Source organism: Chaetura pelagica, unplaced genomic scaffold, assembly GCF_000747805.2.
Source record: "Chaetura pelagica isolate M959 unplaced genomic scaffold, ChaPel_1.0 scaffold9, whole genome shotgun sequence".
In the NCBI taxonomy this organism is placed as follows: domain Eukaryota; kingdom Metazoa; phylum Chordata; class Aves; order Apodiformes; family Apodidae; genus Chaetura; species Chaetura pelagica.
The window spans coordinates 312,797-334,480 of record NW_009954494.1 but is presented as its reverse complement, the minus strand read 5'-3'; the positions used below and the strand labels follow the sequence as shown (position 1 = coordinate 334,480).

General features: G+C 37.7%; 1 protein-coding gene across 1 annotated transcript; it reads right to left on the bottom strand.

Moving 5' to 3' along the window:
• Positions 1 to 2,232: 2,232 nt before the first annotated feature.
• On the bottom strand, positions 2,233 to 20,392 carry ABCB10 (ATP-binding cassette, sub-family B (MDR/TAP), member 10). The gene is made up of 13 exons (XM_010004545.1): positions 20,332 to 20,392; positions 18,886 to 19,086; positions 18,353 to 18,555; positions 16,536 to 16,670; positions 14,824 to 14,970; positions 13,419 to 13,554; positions 10,765 to 10,860; positions 7,348 to 7,557; positions 6,998 to 7,077; positions 5,543 to 5,723; positions 5,252 to 5,295; positions 3,432 to 3,466; positions 2,233 to 2,829 (listed from the first exon to the last, which is right to left on the bottom strand). The coding sequence occupies exons 1-13, from the start codon at positions 20,390 to 20,392 to the stop codon at positions 2,547 to 2,549; spliced, it is 1,812 nt and encodes a 603-aa protein (XP_010002847.1). The 3' UTR covers positions 2,233 to 2,546.
• Positions 20,393 to 21,684: the final 1,292 nt, after the last annotated feature.

The window sequence follows — 21,684 nt, the reverse complement described above, 5'->3', positions numbered from 1 at the left end:
CCCCCACCCCCCCCAAAAACAAACACACACCAAAACCACCAAGAAAACACGCTCCGTGCAGACCGTTCCTCGGCCTGTCTCACACCTGTGATAAGCAACGACCACGCAGAGCAAATGTTCCGTGATACAGAGTCGGATTTTACTTTTGAGGGGAACTTGACACTAAAGGGGAACTAAATTGAAAGAGAAAACGCGTGGGTCTGTGCGGGAAGGAGCAGTGGGCAGGGGTGTGTTTGTGCCGTCTGCTTCGGGAAGGCGAGTTGTGTGCGTATTAACAGTGACGCTAATTAGCTTGAGAGAGATTTAAGTAAGAGTATTCAAAATTTTCCCAGAATTAAATAAAAAAAATGTTCTCTGAATAACCAGACACTGCAGTTACGCTTTCTGTGTGGGCTGTGGTCCAGTGTGACAGAACCTGAAATGCAGAGGAGATAAACTTAAGGTGCCTCATCTGGCCCTACTGAGCGCTTTGCCACTCTGTCTTCTTCTGATTCTATCAGAAAAGTGAGCTTTAGTGGAGTCTCGTCGTACAGTCACACTAACGCAGCATCCTTCTACACAGCCTTCTCTGTTACACTGCCTGCAGTGATACTAAATCACCACGTTCATTAAGAGAAACAGATGAGAAAACGTACACAGGAACACATAAATGGAGAAAAACTGAGTAAAATTCAAGCTGCCGCTCACATTTCTCAACACCTACAAACAGTGAAATTATTCTTTTAAAACATGAAAGCCCCCCTTCACGTCTTGTTTCTGAAATGTTTCAGATGATGCAGTATGAGCGGTTATTTTTGGCAACTGAACCCTCTATACACTCCTCTACACTTCCTCAGGGATTTCTGAGCTGCCTTTTGCTGCCCCAGTACTGCGGCAAGAGCTCCGTCTTCAGGAGAGAGGGTACAACTCAGCCTTTGCGTGTCAGTTTCATCACAGATCGTTTATGCTTAACGAGTTCTTGAACTCGTGGTATTTGTTTTTCACGTGAAAAGGTGAATGTCCAGTGGGAAATTCTGACAGCGCTGACCTAGTGAGGACTTGGACTAAGAGGATGGAAACAGTGGATTTACATTAGAGCCAAAACTTCAGAATGTATGGGATTGATATTCTTCTTGCTTCCAGTTTTTATTCATTCATAGATGGATTGAAAACCTGTGTAGAAATTGCTGCTTGGGTAGACTAGCCACAAACAGCTGCCTACCTGTTCTGAAAAATAATCAGTTTGAAAGGACAGCAGCATTGGCAGAGCAAACAAAATTCTCATTAATTGGTTAACCCTATGTGCTTCGTGGGACTACACAGATGTTTAAACAAAGAGGTGAGGAGATCAGCACCATTTCGTTCCTCATAAGAGAGTCCTTAGCACAGGGATCTCTTCAGTATTCTCACTGTGTTCCACAACATGTCATTAATGGCACAGCCAATAAACATTTTAAGCTTGCCCAGCACTAGGTATGTCTCCTATTGCCAATAAAGTTTTGCAGCAGCAAGTTTTCCTAGCTTCAATGAGTTTTAATGTGACCTGAAAAGTTTCTAGCTCTTTTTATATTAAAAATATATATTATATTAAAAATATATATATATGTGGTTTTGCATCTTGATAAAGTCTAGAGAGATTCTAAGAGAATCTTAGAAACATGAAGCCTGCTCCTTACTCCCAAATGTACCCTCCTGGAGTTACTCAAATTGATGTAATATTATTATTTTATTAACTGCCCTTAATAAGGTAGAACTTCTTTTGGATGTAATCTTAGAAGGGAAGTGAAACTAAAGAACTGGAAAAATAAGAGAGGGGAAGAAAATGAATGCAAATTTTAGATATTCCTATGCTTTCCTATGCTGACTTAATATACTAATATACACTTCATTTGTCCTTATGTAAAAGTCAGGGGGTTTATTTGTTTGCTTTTTTTGTTGGTTTTGTTTGTTTTTTAAAGAACTGTCCCCCAGCTCATGTTTCCATACTCTCTAAAATGTGTTTTCATATGTAGTTCTTTACAGTAACTGTAGATGGTGATGTTCATCAACTTTCACATTTCAGAATGGATGGTAACTGAGAGCACAGCGCAGTGGAAGTCAGAACTTTCAGAGTACCTTAGTGTCATGCATTTTTTAATTAATTTGATTTGAATTCAATTCATTTTAAGGCTCCCGACAAGCACAGAAACCAAAAATTCCTTGAGAAGGGAAGAGACAATGCTATGAAAATAGTAGGATTGTCATTTAATTATCCTTAATATACTGAATTTACTTGAGAATGCAGCACATCATCATACAATGCATTACAGCAATCAAGATACTAAATGGTCTCAATTAACATAACACAAAGCAGAAAAATCTACACACGGAAATTATCTCAGTGTGACAGACATTTTAAAAAGTTGCAATAATTATTAAAAAGCTTTCAATAAAAAGTTTAAACACATTTAAGTTTCAAAAGAATATTTTGTACATTTTGGAAAAATATAACATTTACATAACTGAAACATAAGTTATATTCTTTGTAGTTAGGAAGCCTCCATAATTCATACATTCTCTCATCCATCTTATTTTAATACATCCTTTACTCTGGATTCTAAATCTAATGGCAAAGTATCACTGTTCTGAAGAAAAGCTTGTTTCTGCATCAGTTTTCTGAAAAGTCCATTTGGCTTTGCAAGTAGCTCCTCATGTTTTCCACATTCAAGAATTTTACCCTGGCCAAGGACTGCAACAAAATCAGCATTCTGAATAGTAGACAGACGATGAGCAATAATTAGGACTGTCCTCCCTTCCATCAGCCGGTCCAGAGCTTCTTGCACTAGGTACTCATTTTCAGCATCCAAAGCACTAGTAAGAAATAGGAAGCAGGGAGAGGAGAGAGAAGGTTACTCATTCTTTTAAGACAGGTTAGTTTTGTATACACTAGGCTTTTTTTTTTTTGCTAACACTGCAAAGCCTTGTTACTGTTGGTAAAGCTGAACCAACGGAGCTGCACAAAAGTTTCCTGGTGTGCTTAGTGCACACATCCAAGTTATAGGCATTACATATTCTCATATTCCAAAATATGCATGGAGAAATAACACTAAATTAATTCAGTGAAAAAAGTTATACTGCAGTATAATCATCTCTCTTCAACACTGAGATCTTAATTGCGACTAAAGATACAAAAAAGTAGAGGTTTCGACCATCAAGTTACATATTACAAATTTAACTCCATAAAAATGACACCATACTGTACCAGCTCTCCTTTCCAATTTGCATAAACAGCTTTTATCACAGGTCTCCTAAGCAATTCACACACTCTAGAAAGCACATTCTTTTTGTGGGTGGAGAAAAATAAGGGGCTACATAATTTGTGCATGGGCATGCAGAGAAACAAAGAGAGGACACCTCACATACTAGTGTTACAGACTGATAATTTCTGAGTTCCTATTTATTTTCTTTCTTACCTTGTTGCTTCATCTAACAGAAGAATTTTAGGATTCTGAAGAAAAAAGTAAAATTGGTTATAATAGCAGTTAGACCAAGTATATACATTTCTATCAATAGAGGACTCATACGGCTTTAAACTCCAAGAGTAAGAGCACTTATTTCATCAAAATAAGTGAGTGTCATTCAAAGCATTACTTTTAAGAAATCTAAATGCTAAGAGGACAAAGCAGAAACAACACTCTTCCATCTTCAAATTTTGCAAACTGCAGTAACAGAACACTGCTACCTCATCACTATTTGAAAGCTACTACAAAAAAAAAAAAAAAAAAAGGTGGGAGATTATTTGTAATGCATGCTTGGCAGCACTGTGGTAAAAATGTTCAGCTTCCTGTTTGCTACTCTTAGGTGCATTTTTCACCCACATATCAAATAAAAGAGTACTTAAGAACTAGCATTTAATAACTCTTGCCAATTAACTAAAAAGTAAAAAGTCACCAGCACTCAAATCCCTAAGAAGCCTCTTCTAAAACACAGTACATAACCCAAACTTGCTTGATGAAGTTGACAGTAAAAGGTTCAGACCTTATCCGAAGTGAGGAGACTCCACTGAACCCCTAATCACATATATAGCATCTACTCATGTATTTTTTAAAGCTTTTTTTTATTCTGTTCCCCCACCCCTCCCCCCAAGAAAGTCTCTACTCCCATTAACTGTACTTGTCTGAAGTGCAATCAGCTTTTCTGCATTCCTATAAAAGAAAACTGGTATAATGAAAAATTCCTGGTGATCTAGCAGAACTGGCCTTGCTAGGATGCTACAGAGATGAAAGGACCAGAGGGAATGGCCTGAAGTTGTGGCAGGGGAAGTTTAGATTGGGTATTAGGAAGAATTTATTTACTGAAAGAGAGGTCAGGCTCTGGAACACCCTGCCCAGGGAGGTGGTTGAGTCTCCATCCCTGGAGGTATTCAAGAAATGTGTAGATGTGGCACTTCAGGACATGGTCTAATGGCCGAGGTCATGGGGTTTTTCTGTGGGTGTTTTTTGGTGGAGTGTGTGTGGTTGCTTGTGTTTGGGGGTTTTTTTTGTGTTGATGGTTGGACTCTGTGATGTCAGAGGTCCTTTCCAACCATGATGACTCTGTGACACTTGTGTGGCTTAACCTGAATGTAAGCTGAATATAAGCAAGGCTCACAACTTCCCGCTAAGCACCAGTCCCAAACTGCCTCCTCTGAAGCCCTATGTCTCATCCTTTAACCAAACTCAATGTCCTTCTGATCCTCAGAAGACTTCTCAAATTTGCACAGCATGTAGCCTGCCATAAAGCTAGAGCCATGCCATCCCTTAAAGAAAACAATGACACAACATTGTGCCTGAAATGGCATCTGGTACCAAACCCAGATCAGCTCCCCTTGAAGCCAAGACAGGGCAGCAATAGTGCTGGTAAGCTGCAACCCAGAGAAACCAACCCATGAGTGCCAGAGATCTGAACACAAAGACTGAATTGCCATGTAAGAGTTTACTAACACCTTATTCTTAAAGTCTTCCTTCATGCTTGACCTGGACTTATGAAAGTGATCCATTATACAATGATTTACCATCAGTTGTGGCAAGAACTATCAACAAACGTGACTGAAAGGCAGGAAGAAGGAAACACTTACGTAAGCAAATGGTCTTCAGTTAAACCACTCGGCCCTTTCAAACTCCCTCATTAATGTAAGAGATACAATTTTCCTTTTAGAAAATTTTTCCACCTCTCCCATTGAAAAGCCTCCTCCTTTTTAAACCTTCCTGCCTCCCCACAAAGTATTTAAATAGCTATTTGGGTGCTGGCTCACCTTGAGCAGAGCTCGAGCAATTGCAATTCGTTGCTTCTGTCCACCTAGGGGGAAAATCTCAGTAAATTGAAATAGGAAAACAAATGTGAAAGAATTTTAACTGAATGCCCAGGCTGAACAGAATTAGGCACATGTCCTTTCATGGGCAAATGGAAATGATAGAGGGTTTTTAAAAAATACTTATTGCAGGCTATGAGTTGGAGAAAAAAAACTGGTAACAAAAAATAATATAATTTTTACTTCACTCTATAGTATCAAGATTTTTAAAACATATGTTTTTTAAAGACATACCTGAAAGCAGAATGCCTTTTTCTCCAACTACAGTGTCAAAGCCTTTGGGAAAATCTCTGATAAAGCCAGCAGCGTTAGCTATTTCAGCAACTTTCTGAATCTCCTCTGCAGTCACAGTAGAAGGATCCTCTGCACCATAGGCAATATTTTCAGCAATGGAACAGGAGAACAGAATTGGTTCCTGATAAATTAAAAATATTAACTAATATGGTAGCTCTGTATTTACATGCCTGTATTGTCTATACATAATTTTTCATATGTATACAGCATTCCTTTTTTTATATGTATACAAAAGAATATGTAAGCTAATTAAATAAAACAATTAAAAAACTCTCTCCTAACACCAAAATGGGTCGTTCAAACCAAATAAAAAATAAGTTGCTTTTTTAGCTGACAAAATGTTACATAACCTTCAATTTCTAATAGCTGAGGAAGAGTTTAGAAAGAACTATTCATCCAAACATCAGCAATGCCCCTCTTTGTACTCTACAATGTATCATCATTTGCAACAATGATGTTTCTTCTTTTAACAGTGTCTACACAGATTTCATATAATTTTGTGCATTTAATTTATGATAAAGCTTAACACAGAGGACTGGCAGATAGGACAAGTGATGTACAACAGGAAAAGGTCTGAAACAAGTCTGCTCTTTTTATAAAATAGAGGCATGCTACAGCATCAATACCAGTATTAATCTCCAACTAGTAACACAAGTGAAATACAAATACTCAGAAAGAATTATGCTAATGGGCCAACAGGAAGATAATTTTTGCACAAAAGTTTTTGGTGCCATTATTACATAAAGCAGATAGTTTGAAATGCAACATGCACCCAGTTATCCTTAATGCTTTTAATCAGAACATCAACCTAACAGTTAATTGCACTGTGAAGCATTTGGGGAGATGACGGAAGGAACATACATAGTTTAATTGATCAAATATTTTATTTTTCAAAGACCACTGGACATCCTTCTGTACTTTCAATGTCTGGGCATTGCTAAGGATAGGGCAATATGAGAGTAAGCAACAACAGTGCTGAATGTTCATGCTTTCATATTGGAATTGTGTTTGCCTGGAAACAACACAGAGCACAGAAGGTCAGTTTTCAAATGGTTGTGTAAAATATAATTGTGTAACTTCCATTAACGCAAAATGTGATTAAACATGAGGCTTTTTTTTTATTTTTCAGAGCAAACATCAAGATGATCACACCTATGCCATTTCTGACAATATACTTTCCAATGTCCACATGCACACTTTTCTTTCAAGCTAGTATTTGGAATCTCTGTGATCATGTAAAAACAGACTACAGAATAATGGAATTAGCTCAAAATAATTATTTTTAGAATAAAGCATGCACAACAGCAGTTATGAGTTTAAAAGCTGAAAACTGAGGCACACCTCATCAATTACACAAAATTATTTCATTCACTTAGAATTTTTTTTCTTCCTTACCTGACTGACTGTTCCAATCTTTGTCCTGAACCACAGTGGATTTAGCTGACGGATATCAAAGCCATCAATGGTGATAGTACCTTAAATGAAGAAACAGTAAAGTCAGGTGTGTTTGACAAGTACTGGAAAGAGGCAGAAAGAAGAGACCCTGGGGAATCATGTACTGGTGGATCAGAAATGCAAAGCTATGCAGGCACTACTGCAAGCTAACCATACACTCCAGAGGGAAGCTTGGTGCATTGATGGAATAATCGTATCAGGACCTCAAGCACAGGAACCCTGATGTTTTATAAGGTATCTGAGATGCAAAGCCTCATTTGTCATGAATGAGAGCAACACACAAAACATACCTGAGGTAGGATCATACAGCCTCAGCAGAAGGGATACGATTGTTGATTTCCCTGTACCACTTGGGCCAACCAGAGCCATAACAGAGCCAGCTGGAATGGAAAGGCTAAAATCTTTGAAAATTGATGTTTCTGGACGTGTTGGATATGCAAACTGAACATCTTTGAATTCCAAAGCACCTCTGAATGTGTCTTTGCCTAATATGATTCCGTCTGTGTGACAAAGAATAAAACACAGAAATGTGAACAGGAACCACCAAAAAAAATCAGCTCAGCACTCCTAGAATTTGATATACAGGCACATAACAGAAATATCTACCTCCACTGTAAATCTAGGGATAGCTGCAAACCACAATTCAGGACCACAGGGTTTCTATTTCAGCCATGACTGAATCAGTGTGGTACACCACTCCTTCCCAAATGCAATTTCACAAGCAGTGAACCTGTAGGCTACCTACAGCAACATGGAAAATTTGCATCTTGCTAACACCTAACAATGTTCACTTCTAGTGTAATTATCTGAAATTTGAAACATACTATAAACAATTTAAGTCTTGTCAATTAGGAGCAATGAAACAAAATGGCAATGTTCAAGGCCAAAGTCCTGTTGCCATAGAACAGATGCAAAAAGATAAACATTGCAAATAACTTGCTGCCCTTTCACAAAAGCCACCTGAAACACCCTCCTCTTTCAACAAGAGCAGTTCCCTCTCCACTGCCTGTTAACTGTGTAGCTTTTAAGCAAAGGCTATCACTGGATTAAAGCTGCTGCTATGTTTGTTGCATTAATGTCAACTTTGTATATATATTATTTATTTTTTTTTTTAAATGGAAAGGATGTTCAATGAATTCAGGAAACAGTGTATTCAAAGACCAATCAGAGGCATAATTTTAAGGCAACTGTTCACTGAAGATAAAATTTCTGTTTCTGAAACACCATAATAAACCACCTTGAATAAACTATTGCCCATGTTAAATAAAACTAGCTTCTTTCTGGAGCACAGCATTTGATTTAAACAATTACCTTAAAAGATTGTCAGTACTAGAAAAAGCTTATAAACAGGTTAAGACAAAGAAACACAATTTCTTCATGCCCTGTTAAATCCCAGCAACACATATCCATACAAAGCAAACTAACTGGACAGTGATGTTGCATTGCCAAAGGACAGAGTCTCACTGACAAAAGCTCCTGCCAGTTTTGTGAAAACTGGCAGCACCAGAGCAACACCCAGTAGTGCCTGTTCATGCCAAAGACATGCAACTCAAAACCCTTAATTTTTTTCAGATGGACCATGTGAGGAACCCCCAAGTAGCCACAGCACATGGTAGCACATGCCCGTGTTTAGTTAAACAGTAACTGTAGACAGGAAACACTAACACGCATCACTAGCAATCAAGATTTAACTAGTCCTGCTGTTCCTATAGCAAATAATTTATTTCACTTTTCTTCTTCCCAGATTCCTGCCTCTTCTCTAGGCTTCAGTTTAATGGCAATAGCACAGAATTGGCAAAGGCACAAGCATAAAATTTCAGACTCTTCACTGACTTTAATCCATGGACATACACATTGTAACTTGTTTGTTAGGTAAAGGCACAATGGTCTGTAAATCTCCCTTTGGGAAAAGAAATGCATTTGTTAAATCCTGTGCTAGCAGCATAATCATTACTATCATGAAAGTAACAAGTAATTGCTTATCTTGATTCTCTGTTTCAGTTGTTGTAGTGTCTATTCCATGGCCTGAAACACTGAAATCTACTGCAATACAGGAAGTCTGCTACCACAAGTCCTTCCTCTATATATTACTGTGTAAATATCTAAAACCTATATCCAGGATTGTGCTTGTTTCTTTTTTGCATTCCAGATACAAGAAAAAAAGACATTGCCATTTGTTCCCAAGATATTTGTTGTCACAAACAACAGCTGGAGTTCCATGAAAATAAAACATAAATAGGTAAGAGAGAAGTTGTTTCAAGTGGGTTTGGACAGTAAAAGAAACAGTCTCTTGGTTTCACTGTCTGATGAACCAGGAATCAACTATAATGATTTTTTGAAACAAAAGTTTATATCCTTTCCTATGTATTTAGTTTATACTGAAAGAAAACTCAAAAGAAGCTTACTGGAAGCCTATGCTACATGGAGGTCTGAAATTTTGTCTGATTTATGTTAGGGCTATAAAATAAATACCATTTTCTTGATGTCACTATTGGTATAATTGAACAAATCAACATTTGCAGTGGGAAAGAAAACTTCTGCCTCAATACTCATTCTGTACTGGGGCCACTATAAAGATGAAGACCACTGAAATAATGCAAATTTAAAAAAACACATAATCATATATAAAAAAAAATCATATCCAAATGATGATGAAATCAACAGTTGCACTAGGTCTCTGAAGGGCACAGCAAATCATGGCAGCAAGTTTAAGCTGGCTTCATTGCTAAAGACAAGAGTGTGCAGCAATCCCTTCATTAGCCAGCTGGTAATTAACTTTTTGACAAATGGCTGCAATTTTAACCCTGTCTCCATCCACTGGAGACAATATTGTTTCTTTTCACAGGCTATGTGAAGTCTACACACATTGAAAAGCATCCTACAGGCAGGCTTGCAGCTATCAAGAGAAATGAGACAGAGGCCAGACTGTGACTTGGTGTCCATCAGATTAAGAACTCGAGGAATTCCAGTGCAGGGAGATAAAAGCAGAACAGAAATTAGAAGCACAGCCTTTCGAAAGAACCTCTTTGTGTGAACCACCTCAAAAGATAAAACTATTCCCTAAAGCCAGAGCTCACTCAAAAAAATCTGTTCTTTTCCTACTCATACTCTTGCAGCAGCCCTTGAATGTTTCTAAATTAGAGGACCATACAAAACCTAGACATAAACTACAGTGTGGACAGCTCATGTGGGCTCTGCTATATTGGATTTCTTAACAGCATACAGAGCTAGTGAAAACTCATATATGACTTGCTTAGTGGCATGCAAACGATTAAATAAAAGAGCAATTCACACAGAAAGCATCTTCTACAAGCAGCTCATTGAACTACTTTGATGGAGACAAGTAAATGCTGTTTATACAAAATATACTCTATACTGGAAGGTGTAGTCTGGTTTCCAAACAATAAAACTGTAAATAAGGTGTTGCTGGCAATATATTTTTATTGACTGCATTTAAATATTACTAAATATTCTGAATTATTTAAATGGAAATAAAACCCACTAAATTTTCAGCTTCTAAAACTTCTGACTGAAGGAAATCTTCATCATTTGTTTCATAATTAGGAAAAGTCAGAAGAATTTCTACTGTATCGAGTTTCTTTCAAAAGAGTGTAAGTTGGTACTAGCCCTCTTTCTGAAGTACTGGTGAGCAATATGAGAAAAAAAAAATAAATCAACCTATGAACAATAACAAACCAAGGACTTACCATTAAATGGGAGCTGAGGTTTCCTTTCAATAAGTTCCCACAGACGGCCACCAGCACCTAGTCCTTTCATTAGTTCGGAATAAAAGGAACTCAGGCCTAAAAAAAAGTAGACCAGTATTCTGTATCCATATGGAATGGAAGACATAGGAGACATTACATTTGCATTGTACTTTTCATCACCAGCATTGAAGTATCAGGTATGTAGGGCATCTTTTTCTCTAACACTTTATAAGACACATTGATTTAAATTCTACCTAGTCTCACTTCAGAACTACCAATAACCCTTATTGACCATTCTTATTTACAGCTGTAAAACAAATCATTCTGAAAAAAAAAAAAAAGGAAAAGAAAAAGAATTAATCCATGCACACTTGTGTATACTCAAAAGCAAAGCAACCCTTTTTCATTCATCTGTCAGGAAGAACAGCATCCAGCTTTAGAGAAATAACCTTGCATCCAAGCAGCTATATTTTCAAAACCATTCAGTAGAACAGAGCACTCTGAACGCCCCTCTTTGTCAGGTAGGGTTATTCTGCTATACAAATTCCTGGCTGGGAGAGCACAAAACCTAAGACTGAACTAACACTTGAAAATCTACATAGATAATGGAAAATATACATAAATCACAGAATCACAGTATCCTAGGGGTTGGAAGGGACCTCGAAAGACCATCTAGTCCAACCCCCCTGCCAGAGCAGGGTCACCCAGAGCACATCACACAGAAACGTGTCCTGGCAGGTTTTGAACGTCTCCAATGAAGGAGACTCCACAATGTCTCTCCCAAGTCAGTGTGCTTCAAATATTACTGCAGAAAGCAAAATCTAAGGAAAAGGCTTGCATAGAGCACTGGGCCCCAGCTCTTAGCAGCTGTGAGATTCTCCTTGGAGCTGGCTTGGATGAAGGGCATTTCAGCTGAAATAAACACAGAAACCAACCTAGAAGGAAAAGTGGAGTAAGACACATATAAAATTACTTATTTCAGTTTTTGTGTCCTTCAAATTAGAGTAACCCATTTCAAAATCTCTAAATTATAACAGAATAAACATACAGAATAAACCACTTCCACCTTAAAGTGTTCAGAATTCTCTCAGGAGGGCAGAAAACCCAAGGTCTATGAAAATAGGTTTACTGGTTTATTCTTGCAGAGCAACAAGCGCAGCACAAGTTCATAAGTCTATAACTACAAACAGGGTATTTCTTCATGCTGCTGCTGAGGACTATGGGAAAGCTTGCAACACAAAGCAGTAGCCATGGTGAGAAGCTGCTTGGAGAAAAGAGCCAAAGCATCTATATCCTCGAGGAGGGCTCAAGGAAGAAGGTACGAGTCTCAGGGAACAACCTGAAACCAAGACACTGAAGTTTGCAAATTCACAGGCACTCATAAAAAAGCATTACATAATATGGACATCAAATTCTAATTAGAAAAATATTTTTCATTTTCTTGACCTGTCTTCAATATTTGGTAGAAAATACAGCAAACTGTTGCAACAAAAAAAGGCAAAGTCTCAAATTACGCAGTGAACTTTACAGTTCATTACATGAACTCCTGCCTGTATTGATGATGACACATACCGAGCAGACTGAGCACTCTGAAGATTTATATACTTTGTAGGCTTCAAGGGAGGAAGGCCTCTTGGGGTAAGACACCATTACTTCAGAGTCCCCATGAGAACGAGCTTTGTGCAGAACTACATTCTTTAATAATCTTAAGTAGAATTTTAAAGTATGTTTTTATTACAAATAAAAGCTAATTCAATTACATTTTATCAGTGTTTCTAAGTGCTAGCTATCCATCTGTTGATCAAATTTAAATTATTTAAGCAGAGAAGAAAGGGTTTCAGTAGTTGGAACAGGTACCAATGGAATTTTTATATCCAAGGAAGCAGGTTTTGTGAATTTTGCTCTCCAGCACATCTTTTTTGCTTCCCATGACAGCAAGCTTCATCTTAGAAGAGTACAGATGAGCTGGACTGCCCTGCTGGTCTATCAGAAGTAACAGACTCATTTTAAAGAAGAACCCTTATAATCAGTTGTCAAACTTCAAACTACCTTATCTTCATTTTTGCCTGTGTGCAGTAGTGACTACTCTGTCAAAAAGATGAACAGTTGTTTCTGGGCCAGTAGATTACAGAGTCTAGGCTTCAAGGAGGAGTCAGTCAGTAAGGGGAAAAAAAAAAAGGTTGGTAATTTCTGTAGTGTATTGCTGGCACTGCACTTATTCTTCCAGTTCATGACAATCTGCACTAAATTACAGGTAAATTCTACATGCCTTTCTAACTAGAGTATGTTTAGCACAAACCCATATTTTGTAAAAAATACCAGTATTCTTTCGCTACATAATATACCAAGTATCTCATTTTAGACCCAAAGAATGTAAAAGTAATATGTATCTATCACATACACACATTGAAAAAAAAATAACCTTTATTCCTTTGGGAAAATTGAAGGCTTAAGATTAAGTTACAAGTTAAGTTGTTTTCATTAACTCTTCAGAGAAAAAAACCCAACAAACATATGTATGATTTCCTGGGAAGATAACTTGCCATAGACTTTTTAAGACAGCCACATCTTTTAAGAGCTTCTTCCCTTCTGCCCCCATACTGACTGTAATGCTTTGAACTGAAAAAAAATATATCTAATTTCTCATTCCATACCTCCAATGCTTATTCCAACCCAGAAAGCATACATTAGGAAAGATGAGAGTTCACCAACTGTCATGTAGGCACTGCCCATTAGTAATCCTCCTTTGTATAAGACTGAGAGGACAATTAAGTTTCCAGAAAGGCCAGTCTAAGGAAAAAGAGGAAAAGGCAGAATTTGTCACATACATCTTATATTTCACGCTCTAAAATGTTGTTTCCGAATTTCCCTCCTAAAGAATTCCCATAATGTTGGTATCTTTTAGAGGACTGAGTTGAATTTGAACAAAACCAATTCTAAGGCAAACCCAGCCAACAGCCATCCAGCGGCACTGCACTGTGCTATCCAACAAGCATTAAAAAAGCAAGCAATTCCTTTTTTTTTTCTCCAAGATGGAAAGGAACACCAAACATTATTCTCAGCCATCATTAAAGGAGAAGAGTTGAAAGTCTGCCGTTATGTGGCAGTTTTAGAACACTATTAGGCAAACTCACTGCAAATTGTCCTGGAAAAATGCAATCCCACCCTCCCTCCCCCATCTGTGCACTTCCCAGCTTCCTTTGCATTGATGCTCATGTCATCAGGAAGCCAAACTTGTACAGGCTAAGGGTGGGATACGTTTTCCACTGGTTTAGTCCCCTGAATAGGAGGTATGGGCTCATACTACCAAGTAGTATCAAGCTACAGGGGTGTGGGGAAGAAACAGATTCAAGCTGGCTTTCTCATACCACGTGTATCTTGAGGTGCAGTTTCACGGAATCTTGGGGGTTGGAAGGGACCTCAAAAGATCATCTAGTCCAACCCCCCTGCCAGCGCAGGATCACCTAGAGCACATCACACAGAACACGTCCAGGCAGGTTTTGAATGTCTCCAGCAAAGGAGACTCCACAACCTCTCTGGGCAGCCTGTTCCAGTGCTCTGTCACTCTCAGTAAAGAAGTTCTTCCTTATGTTTACGAGGAATCTCCTGTGCTCCAGCTTGTACACACTGTCCCTTGTCCTATCATTGGACATCACTGAGAAGAGCCTGGTTCTGTCTTCCTGACATTCACCCTTTACATATTTGTAAACATTGATGAGGTCGCCTCAATCTCCTCCAAGCTAAAGAGGCCCAGCTCCCTCAGCCTTTCCTCATAAGGGAGATGTTCCACTCCCTCAATCATCTTTGTGGCTCTGTGCTGTACTCTTTCAAACACTTCCCTGTCCTTCTTGAACTGAGGGACCCAAACTGGACACAATATTCCAGATGTGGCCATTTAGCAATGCAGCAATTTAGACTGATTAAAGTCCAGTCTTCCTACAGTTTCATGTAGGTTCAATTTACACTCAAATAATTTACTCGCAGATTTGTAACTATCCTCATTAATTTAAAAATAATTGGCATAACATGGTTGGTTTACTTTCATCAAAATATACTTACTGCTCCAAAGAAGCCTGCCCGAACTAGTGCCTCTTTTTTAGCCAGTTGTAGCACATAATCAACTTTATTTGTATACTTCTCCATTTCAGCTACTTCTTGTCCAAAAGCTCGAACTGTTCTAATGTTTCCAATACGCTCTTCAGCTAACTGCATTAAAGCAAAGAACAAAACAAATACACAAAGACACACAATTTGGAATGTTCATATTACAGAAGATTTCATAATTAAACCAGCATCACTACACTGATCTCCAAATACATGCCTTTGGATATCAATGGAAAAATTCTCATGTCGTCCTACTCCCCTCCCCCCCTTTTTTATTTTCATTCTGTTAAATTACATGCCCAGGCAGTTTAAAAAGAGCTTCAAGATTACCTTGACTCAAGTGCTAGCAGAGAAAGAAAAATATAAAATTAGTCTTAAAAAACCCCTCTTAATTTGATGTGAACAACAAATAAGGTTACTAATCACACAAACTTGCAATAACAACACGGGGAGGAGAAAAATAAAAATATTCTATTCTACACTAAATCATGCAAGAATACCTGCACATATTTCCCAAAACAATTCCACTCATTTGATCAAAGGAACACTGGTAATTAATTTAGATTAACTAGTAATGTCCCATTTCAACTCAGTATTTTATTTTAACTTCTAAACCATAAAGTATTAATTCTAAAATTACCTCAATTGTAACCAATTAGACTAAGTTTTTAGGAGACACTGTGATGGTCTTACAACAAACAAGTCTCCCTTTTGTGAGTAAAAATATGCTATAAAAATATAATTTTCTTTCCTCCATTCCCCATTCTACCTGAAAATTTGAATAGAATACTAAAACTGCTCATTCATGTGAAGCTTCACACCTGTTTTACAAAGGTATGAGTTTCCTTTCAACTCAGGATGATGAAGATAAACAGAAAAGAGCTAATCTTCCTTCTGCACAGTCAGTTTGCAGAAGTCCTACACAGAACAACTATGGCATTTTAACTAGTCCTTCCTAGTTTCTGACAGTTTTTCCCCACTCTCAACCTGTGAGAAAAAGGGTCTCTCACTACTGTTTCTCTGATAGTGCTTTGCAATATTTCAGTGCAGTCTGCAAACACAATAAAGGCCCCTCTATAACAGCCTCTTTAGAAACAACAGCTTCCTTGATTTTCCTCCCAAATATCTAGGTATGTGCAGAGAAGCCTAGAGAAGTTTAAAAAATTTCAAGTGTCATAAACATTAAAGACCTGACAATACAGTGAAACATGGATTCATTCCAAGGAAGTATATGCTAGCAAAATTTTTTTTAAAAGATGGATCCATCTAGGACACTTCTGATGGCTTCAATCTCACAGTTCAAGAACAGTGTTGCTCAAACCCAGGTACTAAATTATACAGGACTTCATACATTGATTTTCTTTTTTTTTATGCTCTCAAGACAGCTAAAGCCTATTTTCCTTATCCTCTCCTACATTTCAAAATTCCCAAGGCCTGGTACCTCCCCATTATATTGTTATGGACAGCTCTTCACAAAGCATGGTTGCTCTTGAGATCTATGAGTAAGTGTTACTAAAGTTTACCTTTCATACTGTTCAGGTCCAGAACTATAGGCTCAGTATGCCTTAGGGCAATGAACAGTACAGTTCTCTTCAGAAGATCTGGAACTTCAGATACATTAACTTAAATATACTAGAGCACCTTTGAAGTGTCTGTTAAAAGTTTACCTGTGTTGCTTCTGCAAGAGAATCTTGGGTCATTTTAGTAAGTTTTCGCAAGTATCTTCCATAAATTACAGCCAGGACAGCCAAGGGTGGCACAACACTCAGAACAAATGCAGCAAGGCTAGGAGACACAAAAAACTAGAAGAAGAAGGTATGTGTCAGGGGTTAACATTCAGAATAAAAATAACCCACTCGAGCACTGAAGTGCAGCTTCTCTCAATAGTTTTCTAAAACTAGTAGGATTGTAATTTAGTGCTGCCATGCTTTCATTTGTCATGTTTTGTTTCTTCCAGCAAAACATCCATTCCTCCACAGTGTTTGGGGAATATATCCCACGGTTAGAACAAAGGGTTATAAGCAAAGGGGTCTGGATTTAATTTATAGCTTTCTCACTGGTTCTCTGTGTGGTCTTAGCCAAGTCTCTTAACCTGCCAGTAACCAGGCCTACTAGGAAATCTCTTGGGGATGCTGAAAGACATAAGCTATTATATAGCTTCTAAAGAGCTTTCAAAACTTTTTAAAAGATGGTGCAATACAGAAAGTTTAACTAGAGAAATATTGTACCCTACTTCTGGGCAACCAAGGAACAGATGGAGTAACCAGTGTTCCTAGCACCCACATATGCTCATAACCTGGAATAACGGATTTAATTTACTGTTGCAAAACCTCATGACTAATAACAACAATGATCATCAAAGATCCTGAACAGATTATTTTAGTAAGATTTCTTGAAATAAGATCTAATGTCATTTCACTTCATCTTCCTTTCTGTATTCAAAACAGAAAACTCTCCAGAAAAAGTAAAAATTTACTTAATTGACAGACTTTGTAATTATTTCATAATACTGTCTTATTTCTGTCCAAATTCTTATGGTCCACCTTTTAACACTGCATCATGGCAGCATTTTTGAGTAGGATGCCTTATGTAAAGTTATTCCAGTTAATCTATGGTAAGATATAATCTTAGACTCTGTTTTCTTAGATAAATACAGAAAGCCACAACTCGTATCAGTCACAAGGAATTAAAGCTTTAAAGCTTGATAGTGGAAACTCTTAACAGCTTCTAATAACATCAATCTTGGAAATTTATTTTATGAGGAGACTTTTTGCTATCTGCTTTTAACTGCAGGTAGACAGCAGAATTACCAGACTTTCATTTAAAATAATTGCCACCAATGTATGTTTTATTAATAAACATAGTAAAATTAATGCCACATAAAGCAGCAAAAGAAGTAAAGTGTTTATGTAAATTATCTGACCACCAAGGAATATTAAGTGAGGCACTGCACTGAAGCTTTTATTAAACAAGCTTCATACTTAAACATATTCCTTACTGACAGACTAAAGCAGATAGACTAACACTTGTAAAAGTACTCAACAGCAAATTGATATTCAGCACTGCCTTCGCTCACCTAGACTTTAGCCACAATCAACCCAATTCAATGATTTTCACATGAGGCCCTTCACACCCTGTTTTACCTACAACCTAAAATCATGTTATCAATGATTTTAGTATCTTCAGTAAGAACAGAGTTAAGCTATTTGCCTCCTATACTTTGCTTGATAAATCTGGGCAGCAACAGTAGTACATTTCAAACCTTCATTCTACATATTTTGGCTTTTAAGTAAGTATCAAGTGGCTATAGGCACATCATCTATTGCAGTGTAGTAAATAAAAGTTACTGTAGGTGACAGGTAAAAATACACTTGTATCCAAGAACACACAACAGTTTCTGGACTGAATCACATTCACACATTACCTAACAGAACTGAAACAAACTTGAAACTAGAAGTGACAAGCAGGGAAGAGACCACCCTACCATCATTCCAACCCCCACAGATGCTTGTGCTCCTGCCCTCAGCCCATCTGAAAGGTTTTCAGTCACTGAACGGCCCAAGAGGGCTGTATCTGAAGATAAGCGGTTTATCAGCTCCCCTGTTCTGGTCTTGTCAAAGAAAGCCGTTTCTTGCTTCAGAATAGAGGAGAACAGGCTTGTTCTCAAACGCTTCACAATCCTTTGTCCTGTCAGAAACAGAAGTCAGTCAAGCACAGCACAAAACACTTTACATAGACAGCAACAATAGAAAAATCACAGGATTACAAAGTACTGAACAAGTCATGTTACAGAGTTTTAATATAGCAGAAGAGAGTGAGCTTTAAGATGTCACATAACAGTAAATAAAATTAATAATTATTCCAGCAGACTTACCTTTGCACCTTTGATCTGGTTAAAAACCCTATGGATTCCAAGAAGATCTCAGCCAGTACCAATAATTTATTTCAGTTCATTAGATACCCTGACTCTGTGAAAAAAAGATGACTCTCAGTACAACATTTTGTTTCTGTTTTTACCTGAAGTCTGCATGAGGTAGACACGAGTAGCATTAGCAGCAGCACCACATAAAAAGATTCCACTCAGCAAGGCACACAGGCTGGTCAGGCTGTCAGTTAAGTCTTCACTGGGATTTGTATAAATAATATCAATAACTTTTCCCAGAAAGAAAGGGGCTGACATGGTAATGACACTGGAAACTGTCAGAAAGCCAACAGCAGCTACAAAACAACAAGAAAAAGAAAGGAAAATTATTCTGAATTTGCAAGATCACTAATAGTACATATTAAATATTTTTTCACTTGAAATTTCTATTAAGCTTGCAAGTGCCAGTATTGAATAATCAGCATTCTCTTAGACACGGTTCCGATGTTTTGTCACTGTATGTAATAACTGAGGCAAGGGGCATTTTAAGATCCTGAAAGCCTCTGTATATAATCACAGTCCTGGAATTGCTTCTCTTGTCTAGCCTTCCACACAACCATCCAAAAAAGTTAACTTTTCACAGATGTCATCCTCAGAGACCATTAACAGCTACCAAGTTTTCTGTATCTCACACATAATCCTTCAACTGCTGTTTGGCTTGGGTTTTATTACTCATGCTTGCTACCATATTAAAGCTTCGAATTGTCTATTTCTGAGTTAACAATGGACTGAAGTAAAGATCTGACCTGAGAAGTGTCTAAAACATACAATTTTATTGGGGGGAATCCAACAAAAAAAGCATTTGATCTACTTTTGACTGGCAAAATCTATATACATTTGTTTTGTTTTACTATTGTTGGTTTAAAAAAAACCACAACAAACAGCCTAAGTTTGAATTAGAAGTACATTTGCTGATGAGCAGAGCTCTGGAATTCCAGTTGCAAGATCACTGGTGGAACAACCTGTGCAGCTCAGCTGACGCTGCATGAAAATTGCAACGGATCAAGACTTAGCCTTTTAAACTTTAATCTGCAAAGAAATGTCTTGAGCCAAGAACGTAACTCCATTGTGGAAAGGCAAGCCAAGCTTGGAAGGCTAAAAGCTAGAAAAAAAACTGTCTTAATGGCAAACTGAGCAAACTTGATACAAAAACCACTGAAGCACAACAAACAATGCTATTTATACAGCAAAATTTTCCAACAGTCAACCCCACACTTAAAGCAACCATTCATAGGATTGCTGCAAAACTACTAGTAGATAATGCTCTAAAGGCAAAAAGACACTATACCGAAAATCCTGAAGTTGCCTGAATTTTCATTCCATTCTTCTTAGCTTCCTGTATCACTTCTATTATGAAGACAGTAGAGAGCCTCCCAGCAGAACACTGCTCTAAGCAGTATTTTCAACATCTGGCACAGGTGGTTTGATGCCTCTTACCACCTCCCCTCACAGTCGCGGAAAGCTTTGTTTCAGTTTTCACTTTACATGTAAATGCAGCTGTGCATTTATGATGAAGAATTCAGGGCCCAAAAAATTCATACCTGCCACCACCTGCCAGAGCAGTCCTGGGAGAGCTCCAGACACTGCCCAAACAAGCTTCATGGTCTTTCTGATGTGTTACACTCTGGCCAGCAAGAATGTGTAAGATAAAGCACTTGGATCTTTAACTTGAAGCTAAAGAGACTATAAGAAGACAGACCAAAAAAAGGGAAAGACTTCCTGCTGCAGACATGTGATCCATGCCACTGTCATCTCATAAGCATATTATTTGCTACCTAAAACTTCGTAAGAATGAGTGGCCTTATTAACAGGCTGGCTGCATTGGTTTATTCAAGCTGTGAAGCAGCAGGGAAAAGACCCAACAAAAGCTAGGTCATCTCCTGTCAGGAAAAGATGATCTATAAGGCAGCTGGAGATGGTCAAAAGCATTTCTTATAAGCACAGTGCTGCATGACAGCTCAGTCTCCACTAATCCAGACAATTTCTCAGTTACGGATGAAACTGGACATATGAACTGCATATATAAATATTCGCTGAAAAAAGAGGGCTGTTCAGCTAAAAATCCCATATGGTACAGCCTCCCTGATTTAGATTTACCTTCAGCTCTTTTTCATTCAAACTACTATGAGTTTCACTGTAATTACTTCCAAGAGCCTTAGCTGAACTAGAAGCAAATGGCAGTACATAAACCCATCTGAAGACTACTAAACTAGTCAAACACTAGACAAAGTGTCAATAATGTATTGAAACAATGCAATCTTGAATCTGAAAGCTTATGTAATCCAGATGTCACTTTTAATTTTCCCTTTAAGCAATACACCTGTCTTTATTAATTTAATCACAAATCACATGCAAAATAAGGTTCCCTAACTGAAATTAACTTCAATTATACCAACAGAACAATCAGAAAATAGCAGACACCAAGCTGTGTCTCTTTTTCCTTTGTCTGTTTTACACTCTGTGTGTTTTAAGCTAATAGAATGAGTGTTTACTGATTCCTATTTCTTCAATCTCCTCATTTGAAGAAGAGTTGTCATTGCCATAACTGGCTAAAGGGAGAAATACAATGTGTTCAGCAACCAGATATGAAGACAGATGAATTAAAATAGTTCAAAACAGTCAGGGATGAAGGACAGAAAAATGAGGTAATGATGACGTTTGGCAGTCCATGGTAAAACAGCAACAGGACACAATACCTAGTTTCTACTATTCACTAAGTTAATGAATATTACCTCCCAGGATGTTGTAAGTATTTTACTGTTTTAATTTGAAGATCAGACCTAGCAGATCAGAAAACAAGCTTTAGATTTGTGAGAAGTACTCTTCTGCCAGCAACCAAGAATGTCTCTCCTTTTCCAGTTACCTGTACAGTTCTAATGCACAGTGACTTTTTT

Bases quoted from the DNA above. Each gene is read 5' to 3' on its own strand.
- ABCB10 (XM_010004545.1), bottom strand. From the start codon at position 20,392: ATGAAGCTTGTTTGGGCAGTGTCTGGAGCTCTCCCAGGACTGCTCTGG. The intron at 19,087-20,331 runs GTATGAATTTTT...GTTGTTTTGTAG, and splicing joins GCTCTGGCAGGTGGTGGCAG to CTGCTGTTGGCTTTCTGACA. The intron at 16,671-18,352 runs GTAGGGTGGTCT...TTCTTCTTCTAG, and splicing joins CTGTGGGGGTTGGAATGATG to TTTTTTGTGTCTCCTAGCCT.